The 17,968-nt window shown below is 41.8% G+C and overlaps 1 protein-coding gene across 1 annotated transcript in view; it reads right to left on the bottom strand.

Moving 5' to 3' along the window:
• Positions 1-626: 626 nt before the first annotated feature.
• Positions 627-17,968, bottom strand: part of coro1ca (coronin, actin binding protein, 1Ca) — a 52,307-nt gene continuing 34,965 nt past the window's right edge. Inside the window, exons 3-11 of the mRNA XM_084054007.1 lie at positions 12,391-12,513; positions 11,040-11,169; positions 10,515-10,696; positions 9,862-9,981; positions 8,971-9,075; positions 8,721-8,866; positions 5,728-5,785; positions 5,346-5,588; positions 627-4,009 (exon numbers count right to left, since the gene is read on the bottom strand). Coding sequence (XP_083910133.1) covers positions 3,890-4,009; positions 5,346-5,588; positions 5,728-5,785; positions 8,721-8,866; positions 8,971-9,075; positions 9,862-9,981; positions 10,515-10,696; positions 11,040-11,169; positions 12,391-12,513 — 1,227 coding nt within the window. The 3' untranslated portion in view covers positions 627-3,889. The remainder of the gene's footprint in view (positions 4,010-5,345; positions 5,589-5,727; positions 5,786-8,720; positions 8,867-8,970; positions 9,076-9,861; positions 9,982-10,514; positions 10,697-11,039; positions 11,170-12,390; positions 12,514-17,968) is intronic.

Below are 17,968 nucleotides of genomic sequence, written 5' to 3' on the forward strand. Positions count from 1 at the left end.
TTTGGCACTACTTCTTATTAGCATGTACAAAGGTCCATATGAACCATGGTGGCCTGCGGATAAAAGTACAATAAAAGAGGACATACAGAAAATGTGTAAATCAAAGTACAGTGACATTCTCAAAAGAGAACAGGAAAAGGGAACAAAAAGGTACATGAAGTAACAGAAACAGACTCAGATAACAATTGAAGATAATTTGTCCAGTCTTGAGTTATATTCCACGAAAGATGAGGACAGTGAAGTCAAACGGCTGACACCCAGCCTAAGTTAATGGAGTTCCATTAAAAATGGAACTGGATATTGGATCTGCACTATCCATCACATCCTTAAAAGGAAAATTTCCCTAAATTGAAACTGAAACACACAAGTGTGAGACTGAAAGCATACACAGGTAAGATTCCACTGGGAAAACCGAAGGTAAAGGTGACATGTGGGCCAAGTATGGAGGCATGTCGTTATTTAGATGACAGTGGTTGAGGCACATCTGTCTGAACTGGCATGTGATAAAGGCCAATTGTAAATCGCCGCCAAAAAGAATAATTGATGTGCAGACATACAAATAGACATACTATTTTCAACTTGTATAAACTTATAAAACCCAATATTTGAGAATTATACAGCAAAGCCACTTTTTTAAAATGTGTTTATTAATATTTCTTATAATCAACGTTTGATACTTGAAGCAGGAATAATGAACAAAAACGCTGAGCACACCTCCACATGAGGCTTAATCCTGGTATGTTTTCTTCTGTGACTGATTTGTTTCTATATGTGTAATACCTGTGATAAGGTGGAGACTTTTTTGTAATCACATGACGGGTTATGGCAAGGCGCAGGAACATAAAGGGGAAACATTTAAAACACGCCATTGACCACATTCACAAGGTGGCCATTTTATTTTATTTAATACTTGGGTATTAAGTAATTAATTAAATAAGAGTAAAATGGCCACTGTGTGAATATGGCTAATAACCCAACTCCCATACAATACCCTCTTCAGCACAACCACAAGAAACAAAAACTAAAATAATTAAAATAAAACAAAGACAAAAATAAAACAAAACAAAAAAACATGGTGAGGTTATTTACACAGCTTTCAACAATTTGCTAGGCCTTTATTTCAAATACTTCTACCTTGCAACTGCACATTCCTCCGACCTACAGTGTCCCTTTGAAAAACTATTCATTATATTCCTTTCAATAAATCATAGCTCCCGTTCCAAGAGTGCTATAAAGAGACCAAAGACTAGCAGTCTAATGTACAAGATAGGGCAGTACAGATTCAACATGACACATTTCCTTTAATGTTAGACTCATTTCTTTAGCATGTTTTAGTTTTACTTTCACTAGTGGTCTGTGAACAAATGGTGCTGAAACCGAACATGTATCAGTGGGCCTTTAACGTGGCCGGCAGCTGCCTGGGTTGTATTTGCTTTGTTGTTGTTACTGTTTTTCCATATTCATGTTTTGGTGGAAACCAATCAAACTTTGTGTGCATTCAACTGTCACATCTGGAAGAGGTAAGATTTATGAATGCATCAACCCATATTTTAGCAGAAATTCTGTGCAGTACAAACAGTATACTGGAATGTGGAATGGGAAGGACTGAATGATGTCATCCAGGGGACTAACACGCTATAGGAAAATAAAGGGTCCATTAAGGAGACGATTTGTGTCAAATACTTTCTTCAGCCCTTCAACATGAAACTTGGCCAACTTATCCAATGTCACTCCTATGCAACTCAAACCAACTCTATTCATCACTCCCATGGCACCAACTCTATGGCACTTTCTATGGTCTTTTCAGTGGTAACAAACTTTAAAGGCAAACAACAGACTGAACGGTCTCACCTTCCTTCTAGAACACATCCATAACCAAAACAAACAATCATTTATCACAGTTGGCAAACCAATGAAAATATTTTAAGAGAACAATCCGAATGCTTCCTGGTTGCTCTAATTACTTGGCCATACAAAATTGGGGCATTTAAGACATAACCATAAAAAAAGTGATAGTGCTAAGAGGGAAACAAGCACAACTGAGCAAGAAAGAGACTAAAATTATCAATGTAGCAAGGAATCAACGGTTCAATTCTCTGTAGTTACAGGCAAGTCTGTCACATTCCACTGTAAGTTCATTTCATAACCAACCGCTTCATCACATTTCCTGTGTGTGAAGACAAGACAAAACAAAACAAGGAGCACATGAAACATTGTAGGTACATCCTTGCAATAACACCCGAAAGGCCAAAGACACCAGGCACATTTTCACATACACTTGACACCTCACGCTACACTGAAGCAATTTGTGCATTTATCAACCAAAACCTAGTTAAAATCAAGGGAGATCAATTGGTCATTATTTTGCACAAATTCCTGTCAGACATGTTCTGGGTTGTGCATATGAACAAGAATGAGCCAATGGTGGCATATAATGGACTGGAATGATGGTAAGAGAATCCCCACCACACTTGATTACACTTTAACCCCGATTTATACTTAGTTGCATGCCAGTGTCGCACACCAAGAATAGCAGATCTACAATCTCACAACGCATCACAGCTGCAATACTTAGCTTGTAGTTCAGCTATTTTCAGTGCACAACACAACTCGCAACAAAGTATAAATCATGCCGTAGTCTTGGAACACAAGCAACCTCACACATACAAAACATTGAGGTTGGTGACTGAACCCCTTATGACAACAAAGCAGAGCTAACACAGGCCTTTTCTTTGGAAAATTGACAATCCACAATGTCATTGGTCCTTCCAAGGGCAGAACGTAGAGAGGGGGGGGGGGCAGAGAAAAAGTCCACAAAACCTCATAAAGTTCACACTAACAGCCCACCACTGGAGCGGAGTCGGCGCAATGGACCACAGTGAAGTGTTGACAGAGGAGAGAGAGGGGATTTTACAAAGTGTTATTTTTCACCCAATAAATGACGAATGAGATTCATCCGAGCCGTTGATCATTTTATACTCCTATAAGTAAAGGAGGCATGGTATTATGTCAGCTATGAGAGGACTGCATGCCTACAATACATGACTTGCTGTGTGTAGTGATAGTAGAACAGATAAGCTCAGAGGAGAGGAGGGGGGCAAAGTGGAGAAAAGCAAGAAGAGTAGGAATAGGTTTACACAGATGTGAAAGACTGTGGCAGCTTAAGTAGTATATACGGTCAATATTGATTTTCTTCCTAATTACAGAGTTTTTGAGTTGTCAGCCGATTGTGACCAACAGTCACGTTTTCCTTGATTGCTATCGTGCAGTAAGTGATTCACTGATAGAGCTCCCCTCCTCGCATTAGCAGTCTACTGCGTTGTCCCTCACGGTTCGCATTTTCAATCTTCCCACAAAAAGAAGACAAAAATACTGTCAAGGAGGTGTAAACAAAGTTACTTAAAATTTGGCAACAGCGTAAGTAGGGGTATAAAGGATAAGAAATACTGATACCTGCTTAAAAAACAAAAAACGGAAGAAAAAAAACAACATTTCAGTATACCAATACATGGGACCGTTCACACAGGATTCTTTCTTGGTCATAATTCTAAAAGGAATGGGATAGTTAAGACTGTTTATACAACCTATGGACAAAATAAAAAATGACTGCCACAGATTAAAAGGAATAGATTTCTCTTTCAACAACATAAAAAAAAAAGAATATTTTCCATAAAAAAAAAAAAAAATCTGTCACACGTCCTTCTTTAATCCATCTGTGTTAACTGAGGGCTAGGGGCTGGCTAAGAAAAAAAGTTTGTCTGGAATGTTGCTAGGGATTGTTGCTAGGTAGGCATCAGGCGGAACGCTGTCATTGAGATTGGCAGTGACGGGTCCCGCCCACCTCCCAGCCAATGGAACGTCCTGAATTGTAGCGGGTTGGGGAGGGTCCTTAAATGGCAATTTTGGACATCTGCTCTTCAAGTTTGATGATTCGCTTCTCCTGACTGCTGACCAGGTCTTTGAGGGATTTGATTTCTTTCAAGATCTCCTCCAGCTTGGCTTCACTTTTCTGTGGGAAAAAAAGAAGACATGTATGAGTGACATTTTTAAAAAAAAAGGGTTATTTTTGGCTTTTCTGCCTTTATTGATAGTTTTCAGTGAAGGTAGACAGGAAAGAGGGTGAGAGACGGGGAGATACACGCAGCAAAGGTCGTCGGGAACGGGACTCGAACCCGCGACGCGCATTAGAGCCTAAGTGCCCGGATCGCTAGGCCAGCGGTCCTGGCTGTATGTGTGACATTTTAATGACATGACCATGTTTATTATCAATCTTTCAACAAATGCTACGCACATTTCCTGAATGCAAATCTACCAACCGTATTCTGAGTCAAACCTATTCCTCTGCACGAAACAGTTAATAACAGCAGCTTCTCTTTTTTTTATCACTACCTACAGCTGGAGCTGCAAATGCCATGTGGCAGAGCCTGGAACCCTGAGGGTTAACACGTACCGCCTTCAGCCTGCATTTCAGGAGCCAGTGAGCTATGATTATAGGCCAAATCTGCAGAGAGCAGTGGAGGCATGGGCTGGGTCCCAGGGAGGGCGGCTGTGTTGTGGGCGAGATGGGGCAGGACGCCCAGTGGCTGGGTGCGCAGAGCACCAGTAGACCCTCAGTTTGTGGGTCAGAGACAACATCTAAAAAACACTTCATGAATTCAGCCCATAATCTTAAATCTGACAAAACCCTGCTGGTCTAGAGACTCAACTGCAACATGATGCATCAGGGACTGAGGGGCATTAACCCATTAAGACCTGGAACAGTGTCATTTTTAGATTTCAGCTAAAAAGCATTATTTTACACTTTGGGCTATTCAAAAATAGCAGATATACAAGCTCATAGCGCGGCACCGAGTGCCGCGCTACGAGCTTGTAGATCTGCTATTTTTGAAAAATCGTGAAAATGTGTGCAAATCTTTGAATATAAATACTTTCAAAGCGAACATTTCTAACTCAAATCTTTGCTTCTGGGGGTCCCTGGAACAAAATACAAATACATATAATTTTGGGGGTCCTTGACATGAAAAAGATTGAGCACCACTGATATAGAAACATATGTTTTTCAGAAAACTGTTGGGATTTAGGAGACATGTAGAATCGGCTTCAGGTCTCAATGGGTTAATGAGATGCAGTGATGGAAAAGGGCATGCTGAGGGCAGTGTAGTGGTGGGGAGACACATTATACACAGTGAAAAAAAATGAGTGAATTTCTATCCTTGTTTGCATTTTCAAAAGCAGCAGCCATTGAACAGTCATCCAATATGTAGTGGATGTCTGGGACTGGACTAATCTGGTACTGCATGGAACAAATCAGTACATTAGAGTACTGTGTGGGTTAGCCGACTCACAATGGATGGAGTTGGAGAGGCAGACTTGTTGGGGGGGGCCGTGTTCTCCGCGTTCTTGGTCAGCTTGCTGTCCAGAATGTTCTTCTTTACCACTTTGAGGTCGCGGTTCTTGCCCGGGACATAGCCGTTCTTAAGGGAGATAAGGACGGGGTCTCCGTTCTTCCCATCAAACCACTCTTCTGCTTCCAGAACTGCGTCTGGACCCGCCGTGTCCGGATACAAGTCGTCCTGGAACAAGTCCGACTGGAGGGTAGAGCAAGACAGAATCACCATGAACAACACATTTAGGTACATGCCTGGCTTTTTGCATTGACACCAGCAATAAAGAGAGGTGAAAAGAGGCCTAATAGCAGTTTGTGTGTGGTTTAGGATTTAATCTCACCTTCCTAGGTACAGTCATGATGATGGGTTCACACTTCCTTTCATGCAGCTTATAGAATCTGTCAACACACAAGAAGAGGCTGATTACCCACTCTGTAATGCATTAAAAGAACATACAATTTCACTGAGCTGTGTGTTGTCGTTTTTTCCCCCTTTCCCCCCCCCCCTGTAACTAGAGTATGCCAAGAGAGCTTACAGATTACGTTGTGAAGAAGTACTACCTCCTAGTGGAGAAGGTAGGAAGTACCCACGGTTGACTATTACAAAAAAACATATTCTGGCCGTCAGAAAAAAAAAAAATCCAATTTCATTCAGGAGTCAGGACCACTCTTGTCAAAGTTCAAATTTATTATCAACATTATATGCGATGTTATAGGCGATATGGTTCTATTCTCTGCATTTGACCCAGCCTATTAGGAGCAGTGTGCCGTTCAAGTGAGCGCATGTGAAATCGTGGATCAATTAAATGTTCAGTTTCTTGCTGAACAGGGACGCCTCAACATGAAGCCCGGAAGAGCCGGAGATCGAGCCGGGAACCCTCTGATTCAAAGACGGCTGCTCTACGTCCTGACCAACTGCTGCCCCCTTTAGTAAAAGGTGAAAGGGCTTATTTGTCATGAAGAGAGACCCGAATAATTCAATTTGATTGCTGCGTGAATCAGCTGAGCTGTCAGCTGATGTGGATATTTCCTCAGCTGAGCTATCAGCTGATTATCTGTAAGAGTTAGGAGCTTGACTACATGGCGTGTCTGAATTATCATGATACTCAGTAGATCTTTTCCACAGCAGCCATATTGACAATGACATTAAATAGTACATTCTTCACAGGTGTTACCAAAGATACTAATTAAAGCTTTGTTCCACTTAGCGTAGAGCCTTTCCAATGAGCCACATGCACAATACAGGGATTGTGCATGTCCCAATCTGTGATTTGTGAAACGGCATGAAAGAAGCCCCGCACAGTGATGAAAGTGGGTCCAAGAGAAGAAAAAAAAAGCCAATTTCTCGGGTGGTAACACCACACAGAGTTAGGCTATACAGTTGCTCAAAGACAATTTTCTCGCATTCGCATTCATTGATTCGCATTCATTGAATGGTCAATATTGTGCTTCTCTGTTCTCTAATGTCTTCACTGTGAATATGTGCCAATCCATTCTTTATTTTGTACCATGCTGTGGAGGACAATGCTGATGTGTTGCATTGGCCACCAACAATGCCCTGCGATGCAATATATTGTAAATTAAGCCCGACTTCGTCATCTGACGGTGTCATGAAAATAACCAATCTACAAGCTCACCAGCGACACGGATGCAATGCGTTAACTCTCGGTTAATCATGCGTTTCAACAACTACACTGACGGTGAAAATCACACACCTTTCTATATCCCAACTATATTAATAATACATACGATTAATATAGCGCCCTTCTAGGTACTCAAAGTCGCTTTACAGAAACAAGATAAAAAACAACTTTATTGGAGAAACGAGTTATAATCGGGATACCTTTATTTTGTTTTTAATTTGAGGGTTCCCCTCTTATCATTGATGATCTTAAAAGCTAAAATGTTATTAACTGGTGGTTGAACGATGGTAAACAATTTGTGTTGCGCTATGAACATACATCATACTCTCTCTCCATACACATAATTAGATTCATTAGCCTACCTCTCGTGTAGTTATCCATTTTTCGATTTCTAACTTCAGGTTATTCCAGAATTGCCGCAATTTGATATTTTGGAGACTATACGATCACTTTACTAACCAGCAACTAAATGCGTTCAATTTAGTCAGAATGACAAATTACATATCGAATGACAGGGAAAGATGTGGTGAGACATGCTTGACAACTAGCGCACATTAACAAACATAAAATAAGCGCGCTATGCGGCCCGAACACCTACACGGCACCGCAGATCCGACTGATATGCCCATATATGGAGATGCCCCCTTTGGTGCCCATATATGGAGCCGACGGATTTGTTTATACGTGAGGTGTGACGTCACTCCGCCGTCCAACCAGCCTATGTACAAATCAACATAATTATGATAAGGGTCGTAAACTATTTAGATTATAGGTTTATAGATCAGTAGACTAGTCAGTGGGCTGTGTTTTGACGACTAATGTCTACTGATTGCTGTAGCCTACCACCCCACCACCACTTGTTCTTCTCTTTTGTGGATCTATTCTACACTGATCCCATATACTGTTTGGCCTATATGGGATCCAATAACGGAAATCCGTCGCTGAACTTTAATCCATGACAATGGAGTACAGAAGTCCTGAGGTCACTTGTTTATCCCCTGAGTCGCGGAAGTAATTTCTCTATGGAGAATAACATTGGGTCATCTTAGAATCATCTCATAAGAATTATTGGCAATATTGTCAGGGAGGTGGCTCTGTATCGTTTGTGATAGTCAGTCACTCATATTTGATACAGTCTGTTTCTGGCGAAAATTTAACTAATTCAGCAGAAGTAACATTAGCGTTTTCTCACCGTCAGTTGATGCTTCATATCCATAAGAGTCAAACCGCCAGGATAATTTTTGGAACACAGTTCTTATTTGACGCGATATTAAAACACATCTATGGGAATTCAGAATGGGGGAAAAAACGTGACCCAGGTAGGATGCGTAAATTATGTCAGACTTCGGTGCTCTATAGCAACAATTTGACCTGAATGGAACACACCCGTAATCAGTATCATTGGTAACACCTGTGTTTACCCAACTATTTCATGCCAATAATATGGCTGGTGTGACAAACAATCCAGTGGGGTTCCCAAATGGTTTGTAGGGACACAATGGACTGCAAGTCCAGTTCAGGTGTGGCAAATTCTATACCCTCAAAAATATATATATTTTGTCTTATTTGGTACTAGTAAATAAAAGTATTTGTAGAGAGATAAGATAAGATTTTGACGTGACCTTTGAGGAGCTGTGTGCATACAAGGTTTAAAAATCACAGTATTAAACTCTCTGCTTCTTCAAGCTTACCTTGCAATTTCACACTTATTGACATCAAGTCCCCTCTTGGGCATGTAGCCCATACCCCTCTGTGGTTCCTTGGTGGTGAAAGTGTTGAGGTAGTGGACAAACGGAGCCTCGTCCGTGATCTCAAAGTAGCGAATGCTGCTGTCACCCTGTCAATCACCAACAAAATATAAAGGGGTGATATTATTTCTGCATTGAGCTACATGGAATTTGACCTAAGCCTCCATTTGAACACTGTTTAGAGACAACATACCTTCCCACAAAGGTAAACCACATTGGTGTCTGGGTCATAGAAGGGCAGGAGGACTCCGTTGCTGGTGTCCATTTCATGGACAGAAATGGCCTCATCCATGCTTTGCTGAAAATGAAGCATTTGGTCAGAGTGGTCCTGCTGATGAGCTTCAAATCTAGAGATTTTCATGGGACCCCCCCCCCCTTTTGCTTTGACTTTCATTCCCCCCCCCCATTGTTGTACATATAGCATTATTATTCTTTCTGCGTTTTTTTTTGGTTTTTGTTTGTACATAGCGTTATTTTTCCTGTATTTTTTGTGTTGATATTTGAACTGTTGGTGCCACTATATATGACTTTGAATTGAATACCAAGGACCTCAATGGAAACAAGACCGCAAGGACTTTTTTGAACTGACCTTTTAGACAAAGTATTTTAAATGCAACTGTGCTGTTTAAAATATTTTGCCTAATAAAATATTCAATCAATCAAAGACAGTTGGAAAAAGGTCACCAGATACCAGCAGGAATGTTTGTTTCATGTACTATATAGTATTATTTAATGTAAGCAAGCTTTTTCTTTCTGTTTTCCTGACAAAGTGAAAATACATTTTGTGACTTGAAACTGTTATCTGCTGTATGCTTGTATGGTTTTCAATTAAACAAATCCTTCTATAAATGCGCAAAATCTCTGTTTGTGTGCGTGTGTGTCCCCCAGGAGAACCGCGTGACCGACTGACTTCAAACCGAGTGGGAAATATAAAATCCACAAATCCCCATATACGGAGTACCATGATGACAAGGACCTTTACCTAAAATACAGTATACCCCCAGAGTTAAGGGCCTTATATTATATTTAGCATATAAGTAATGCCGTGATGTTATTCCATATCTCCATGGAAATGGCAACCTACCGGGTTCCAGAGGGCTAGCTGTCTCTCACTCATGCGGCTGAAACCTGTGGTGAAGACATTACCATCAGCCAGGAAAATGGCCCTCATGGGTCGTGCTCCCTCATGTGCCTTCTCCTTCTCCTGTGAAGTATACGTCACAGGTTAATATTCGTATTCTGATCCCTGGTTTAAATTTGAAAAGAACAGCACCCTATACTTTTCTATTTTCCTCCCCATGTCAATTCCCCCCGATGTGTATAGTCCTTATCACGGCTGACTCCTACTGTTGATCTCGGAGGGTTGGCAACATGTCTCCTGCAATACACATGACGTTGCCAGCCGCTTCTTCACCAAACACTTGCAGAGGAACACGCTATCCTTTCCAGATCCAGTCCCTGCTCAACAACCTGTAGAAGTTGCTAGTGCAGCAACAGAGAATGCCAACTGTGCTCATGAAGCGACCAGCCAAGCTGGATGCACCGTGGAGCATTCAAACCCCAGTTCCCAAAGTGGTGGGCAGGGACTTTACCATGGATGCCCCTACCCTAGTCTTTAAATGTTATTCTTCATAGTAATCCATCTAATCTCCTTGGTCAAAGCCTTCAATTCTGAGTGAGATGCTTTGTCCTATACAGAAGAATGGTAAACATGAACAAATCAAAAACACCACTCACAGCCACAAGCTTTTCCTTTCGTGGGTCGATTACTCGAATGCCCTTGTCCTTGCAGGAAGTGCAGATGAGGCTGCCGTTGCGGTTCCAGCATGCGCTGTAAATAACGTCAGGATGCATGTCCTCCAGGTTGATCATGGCCTCCCCTGTGCCAACATTCCAGACGATGATCATGTTGTCACAGCCTGGCAAAAAAGAGAAGTAGCATGGGCACATTAAAAGCTACAGTACTTGACAGCTGATTCCATCTATGCTGACTTTGAAGCTCAGCAAGGGAAAAAGAAAGGGATATGTGGAACTTGATTTGTTCACATAAGCACGCAGCACACCAGAACCCCAACACCAGCACCGTATTATAATAACATGCTATTCCAACTCATTCTTTTAGTTTCGGTCAAGCAAAAAAGGCCAAGGTGAAATATTGTATTTAATTTTCAGCTTTACACAAAGCTTACAAATGAATGACTACAGAATATATTTTTAATATATTATTTTGGTCCTCCCAGGGCCAAGGAGGAAGGCACTTACCTGCACTGAGTAGGACGTTGCGTGCTGTAGGGTGCCATGAGATAATGCCAACCCGTTTGGAGTGGCCCTCCAGGACCACAACGGGTTCAGCCAGACTGGTGACCAGACCGTTTTCAGGGATCTGCCATACCTATCAAGAAACATGACAGACAAACATCAGTAAACAAAGACAGCCAAGGAGCGATACATGCATAATACTAACATAACGCACAGCTCTTGTCTACCCATTTGGCCATAGCTGAATAGATAGAGAGGCTGTCTGGGAAAGGTCCCAGGTTCACCCCCGGCCCTGGTCTATGAGTCAAACTGTTCCTCAGCAAGACACTTAACCCCCAACTGCTCCCTGGGAGCTGTAGATAGTAGATGGGTAAATGTAGAGGACAAATTTCACATATGTGCTAATGTACTGTGACAAAAAAATACCCTAAAAGGAGTAGGGGAACCATATTATTATTATTAGATGACAATTCTCTCACAGACCCAGAAGGGGGCAGCAGAGACTAAAAAGTCAATCCATAGGATTTGATGACGGCATATACAGACACATTTAGTTTTAATGAATCTTAATTATACAACTAAACCACACACACACACACACACACACACACACACACACACACACACACACACACACACACACACACACACACACACACACACACACACACACACACACACACACACACACACACACACACACACACACACACACACACACAGCTTAAACTTGCCAGCTGTATCTCAAGAGTCCATAAATCTTTACTTCCCTTTGGACAAAACCTTCCTTCCGTCCCCAAACTAAATGCTGGAAAGAAATCAAGTGATGGGTCAACTTCTGCAAACATACAGGCCCGTGGAAACACTGCATGTATTCACAATCCTGGGTAGTTTTATAGCCCTGAGCAGGTTAAACAGGGAAGTTGACTCTTTCAGGTAGGGGAAGTGGTAGCAACACTAAGGCCAAATAAGGACACAGTAAAGTATGTATAGCACTAGATTCAAACAAATCAGTGACGTCAGCCCAATAAAGCAGCTAAATCACCGCCCAGCTCTGATTCCTATGACACATATTTGTGCCTAATCTGATCCAGAGGGTGAGGTTTGTACCCATCCTGGGGCTATGAAAATCTGGTCTTTCGCAACCAAAACATGTAGTCTCAAGTCGGTTACTAGCTGAAGTATGTGCGTGTGTGCGTGTGTGTGTGTGTGTGTGTGTGTGTGTGTGTGTGTGTGTGTGTGTGTGTGTGTGTGTGTGTGTGTGTGTGTGTGTGTGTGTGTGTGTGTGTGTGTGTTACACAAGAAGAACGACTTGTCTCACTTACTAAGGTGTGCAGGATGACATCAAACTTACCATGACTGTGCAGTCCTCTGAGCCACTGGCAATGACCTGGTCATTGTGGGGACACCAGTCGATGTCTAACACAGGGCCTGTGTGACCACACACTGTGGGGTAGGATTTGTCAATGCGGCCTGTCTGTAAAGGGGAAGATAAACAAACAAGTAACAAGATTAGTCTCCTGCTGGTTCTGCTTAGACAACATAGCCCATGCGGAAATTGTGAAGAAGTTGCGAAACATGACAATTACCAGTATAATCCCAATGGCAAACTATATATACCTGACAAAAACATACTGGAAAATGAATCCTGTGGTTGTTTTTGTCAGTGCTAAAATGTGATCATTTGTTGCTAGCCATAGGTTGCCACTTTACAGGAAGAAGAAATGTGACTGCCCTGGCCCGGACGGCTGGCATAGCGGTCCGGGCACCTAGGCTGCTAATCCCGACGACCTTTGCTGCGTGTCACTCCCCATCTCTCTCTCTCCCCATTTCCTGTAAGTCTACTGTATTCTATCAAATAAAATAAAAAAAAGATATATATATTTTTTTAAGTAACTGCTTTAATATGTATACATCTTTGCATTGATGGCACCATACAATCATTTGAGAAAATAGAAATCTATCTAAAAGGTATTCTATTGTTATTAACATATTATTTACATAACATTTTCATATCCAATTTTCTTTGTTTTTTTTCTCGATTCTACGAGACTCCTGTGTGTGTAATGAGGGGATCACCGTGATCACGGAAAATATTTTGTGATTACTTGAAAAGGTAAAAAAACGCTGGCACTGGCTGTACCCTGTTTTAAAAAAAACCTCTGGCAGTGAATGTGTTAAGCAGTGACCTGGACAAGATGACACTTTTCTGGGGTGCACAGGAACCTATCAATGGTTCAGCTGCCGGGAACATGTCTTTATCCCTCTCTGACATCAGTTTCTTGTCTCTCTTTGCTGTCTAAAATAAAGCAAAACTGCCTAAATAGCTTCTCTTTAAAAAAAAAGGAGACCTTTCCAGCCATAAGGTAAAAGCCCTATCCCCCAAACACAGAACACACCCATCAAGTTCTGTAAACGAAGCCTAACTACACGTTATTAGTCCTATTACATGGTCCATTCACGCATTATGTGCAGAGAGAGAGAGGCAGTCTGGGAAACAGAAGGTCCCTGAGAGAGGGCCGTGTGAACCCAAAGACTAACACCTGACATTGGTCAGACTAGTTTTGTCACTGTATCTTTCAGCCAAAATAGAAGCCTGGAGTGCATTAGTGCTATACCGAGCAGGCATGCAGAGATTAAACAAAACGTTTTCTTTATAGAGCACAAAGTGCAGGATGAAATAAAATATTAAGAGAATGGGATCTATGGAAAGTTACACCCCTGTTTACCAAGCCTGATGCATGACAGCAGATGTCAAGTTTTCTGCAACCGTTCCTTTCTTAAATGATCACTCCAAACCAACCACTACACTGAGCCTTTTATATAATGCACTTGTACAACTATTGGACCAGACAACCAGAAATACACTTCCCCCTGAAGGACCGTCACACAAGGACATGCACACCCAACTGTGTCAAGACAATAGTCCTTTTCCACTAATTTAGTTGTTCTCTGTTCTGCTAGATCTATGCCTTTATTCAAACAGACCTCTAACTTTAAAAGCCGGGAATATCAGCTGCTTTCTCAACACACTATTGAAAGCAATTAGGCCTATTTTTTATTCTTATGTTCCAATGCCCAAAAATAGCTAATCACAATTATTTGTATGACAATTTATGGTGAAATAAGATTTCATGATCGTGACAGCCCTAGAGAGCAATGCAGTAATATGAATTGAATATGGATGGATGAGTACTATGAGACACGCCCTGTTCTTTGCTGTTGATTCCATAACAGGGCCATACGAGGGCCAGATAGATGATGTCAGCTACAGTGATCCATGCTGCTGCTGCAGCACTATTTAAAGAATAATGGTTTCCCTAATAAAGACATTTTAAAACAATCTCAGTGCCCACAGTCAATCTACCATTAGACTGGGCACAGTGACAATAATGGCCCCAGATAGGCTGAACGTAAGCAGTAAGCACTATGCAAATTCACTCATGCTCGGGTAGTGCAGATTATTTTTCCCAAGTACGTTTGAGAACAAAAAAGCAGAACACAATCACCAATGTTGTTCTAAAGAATAATTCAAGCCCCCCCCCCCCCCAAAAATAAATGCAGTAGACTAGAGTATGAAATGACTACAACCCAAAGAAGAACAGAAAAGGTGAACTCCATCCATTTCTATGTCATTAAGATATCATAGGAAAACAGCTAGTTTCTAGGTGTTTAAAAGAGATAGTGAGAATCTAAAAGTATAAGCTACAATCTGTCTTCTCCCGGCGGAGAGAGGTAATTGCAACTGTAAAACCTGAGATTTATTTTGAACCCAGGTCTCCCAGAGGAGAGACCAAACCTCTACCACTGCCTCTACGGAATGCCTTCTTGGCCAAGGAGATGTTGGGCTTATGAGCTTCAGACAGGGCTTCATCTCAACCAGTAGGTGTCATGCCCGACGCCAGGATCTAAATTTGTCAATGTAAGAATAAGGGGACCTCTTCGAAAATCTAAGATAGAGCTGAACATAAACATCAAACACTTTTAGTATAAATTACCCTGTAAACAGTGATCTGGGCCTGAATACCAGACGGCCTGTCCAGGATATGAGTCAGTGCGTTGTTCAGGATTTCCAGTTTTCGGCATCACTTCCTTGCCTGGGCTACAGCAGACAACAAAGCCTAGCAGAGGTCGCCTCCAGTCTTCTGCCACAGCACAACACACTCCCGCAGTACTGTGGTTGCCATATGACTCAGATCTTACGAGGCCGGAGTCAATTTAGACTGAATGGAACGGTTCACCTGCTACAGTAGGTCAGTGGAGGCCTATAAGCCACAAGTCGATAATATCTATAATGTAGTGGGCCTGTCCCTTATGCAATCACCTGACTGAAGCAGAGTTGGGCTAGCCTGTGACACATACTGTACTACGACTCCAAGCCTGGAGATCAAAGTCCAGTGTAAGTGTATGTGAGCATGCATGACCTGCGCTCGCGCACGCGCACACACACACACACACACACACACACACACACACACACACACACACACACACACACACACACACACACACACACACACACACACACACACACACACACACACACACACACACACACACACACACACACACATAAAATAAGCAGAGTGCGTGCGTGAGAGAGAGAAAATCCCAAGACTTGACTGTGTCCAAAGCTGACCCTGTCCTATGACCACACCCAGTAGCCAAGTCAGAACGAAACTGGGAGGGCATACTCCATGTAGATATTCTGGTTGATTTGTAGATTACTGATAACACCTGATATTTAGGCTACTTAATTGGTGAAAACCTATCCAGGCATACCGACTTCATTTTGTTAAGCAGAGTTCAGATGCATGCAGTGCCTTCCACTGCACCACATTTAAAAAAGGTATAGCTCTCCACCAAACTGCCTACTACAGATTAGATTACTACCGACTGGCAGGAACACAATGGAAACAAGTCGCCAGGACTTTTTTGTGTTATCGTTTTAGCCTGTCTGACTGTACTTCGTGCTGTTTACATTTCTGACTAATAAAGTATTCAATCAACAAGTCGAATGAAGTCGGGAGATCAGTCGGTTGGAAGGTGTGAAAAAAAGTTGCTGAATGCACCTGAGGGCCGATACAGACAGACTGAAAATAGCCGATGGCTTGATGTCTTTTTCAACAACAAACAACATGTACATGCTTAAATCATTTGATATATTATAAACATAACTACTGCACTGCAGGGTTCTTAGGGCATGGGCACAAGGTTATCTGTATTTAGACAATTTTTTGGTGTATCATATATCTTTCATATTTAATGTTAATTAAAACAATAAACAGCAGCGTGCCTGCAGCAAGCGGCAGCGCAATGCACACACAACCATATCATTTTGCTTCAACTAGGCTAATGACCAATATAATATAATAAATAGCTAGAATGATACGAAAAATGTAAACCTGTCATTTCTGTTCGAGTAGCCTACTGTAGGATAGGCTACTCACCACACGAGCCTTGCACATCCAATGCTTCATCATCATAATCATTTTCAATTGATAAAATGCCAAATTTATCCTCCATGTAAAAAACTCAAGTGAAACCATAGGTTACCACAGGTTGCTTCAGTGATTTTACAGACCTCTCTCGCCTTAAAGAAAAGCAGGAGTACAGACCTCTCTCGCCTTAAAGAAAAGCAGGAGTACAGACCTCTCTCGCCCTAAAGAAAAGCAGGAGTACAGACCTCTCTCGCCTTAAAGAAAAGCAGGAGTAAGTGATTATGATATTTATAAGTTAAAGATACGGCATACGCTTAGTTTCGTTCCAGAGAAAATATGACAGCTGACAGCTGGTGTTTGAATGAGACGAGCCACACGCGCGTCCCACGCTTTGTGTCTGCATTTTGGGCACACATGCAGCTGTAGAAATATATACCATGGATATGCACTGTATTAAGACAAAATAAATGTAACGCATTTTAGAAAGGGTCCCTAGCAGCCAACCAGAGAGCTCTATCTCCTCTCCACCAGCCCGCTGCTACCCGACGGTCGCAAGATGGGTTGGCTTTCGACGCTTCCCTTCAACTTCCGACCCGACAGTGCACACATCGCCCATTCAACAGCAGATTTTCAGCAACAGACGCTTTCCAACACTTACCACCGCCGACGTCGGTGCGGTGGAGAGCTACCTTAAGAGTGAACAAACCCCAATTCACTCAAATCTGTCATTACTTGATCTTATACATTTTGCCTACTCAAAATATCAACCAAAAGAGAAGTTGGCTTAGTTTCAAGATTATGGACCCATCTCACAGCAGTGTTTTCTTCCCTGCGCCCCTCTGTTTAAAACAGGAAGTAAAACAGGGAGAATGCTGAATTGCTGACTTTACAGATCACCAGTTATAGTCGAGGCAGGAAAGGCACAAAACGCTCAGATAGAAAACAAACTGAGTGAGTGTAGATAAGCTGATTCAATCAAAATTCATTTTAGCAACATTATAATCAGGGCTACAGTTTGTGTTATGACAGGACCAAAGGATTATTTTGTTGATCTTATTATGTCACTTTCTCAAATCCTCTTGGTTTTTAATCAGACTGGGTGATTACATGTTAAGTTAGTGCTCTACAGAGCTTTATAACCATCATGAAATGGGAGTAAAACAGCAGCAGGCTATGACCAGGGTGTGTCAGAGTCGGTGTTGATTGCTAATGTGTGCAAAGTAGAAACTCATCACAACCTGAGCTCTAGGTTTCAGAATGTATGCGCATGCAGCTTTTAAAAATAAGCTTTGTTCTAGAATTTCCATAGTTATACGACCGTGTCGCTCATCGAAAATAACAGATTTTTGGTGAGCGACACATTCATACAAATAAATATAAGTTAGGCTTAGGACTTTAGTGTATTTTAGACTTCATTCATATTCCACAAACAATATTCCATTTCTCTTGTGGTCAATATGCAGAAATGTACACATTGTAACGAACTAACTG

This window comes from Gymnoscopelus microlampas (assembly GCF_963454915.1).
Source record: "Gymnoscopelus microlampas genome assembly, chromosome: 4".
Lineage (NCBI taxonomy): Eukaryota > Metazoa > Chordata > Actinopteri > Myctophiformes > Myctophidae > Gymnoscopelus > Gymnoscopelus microlampas.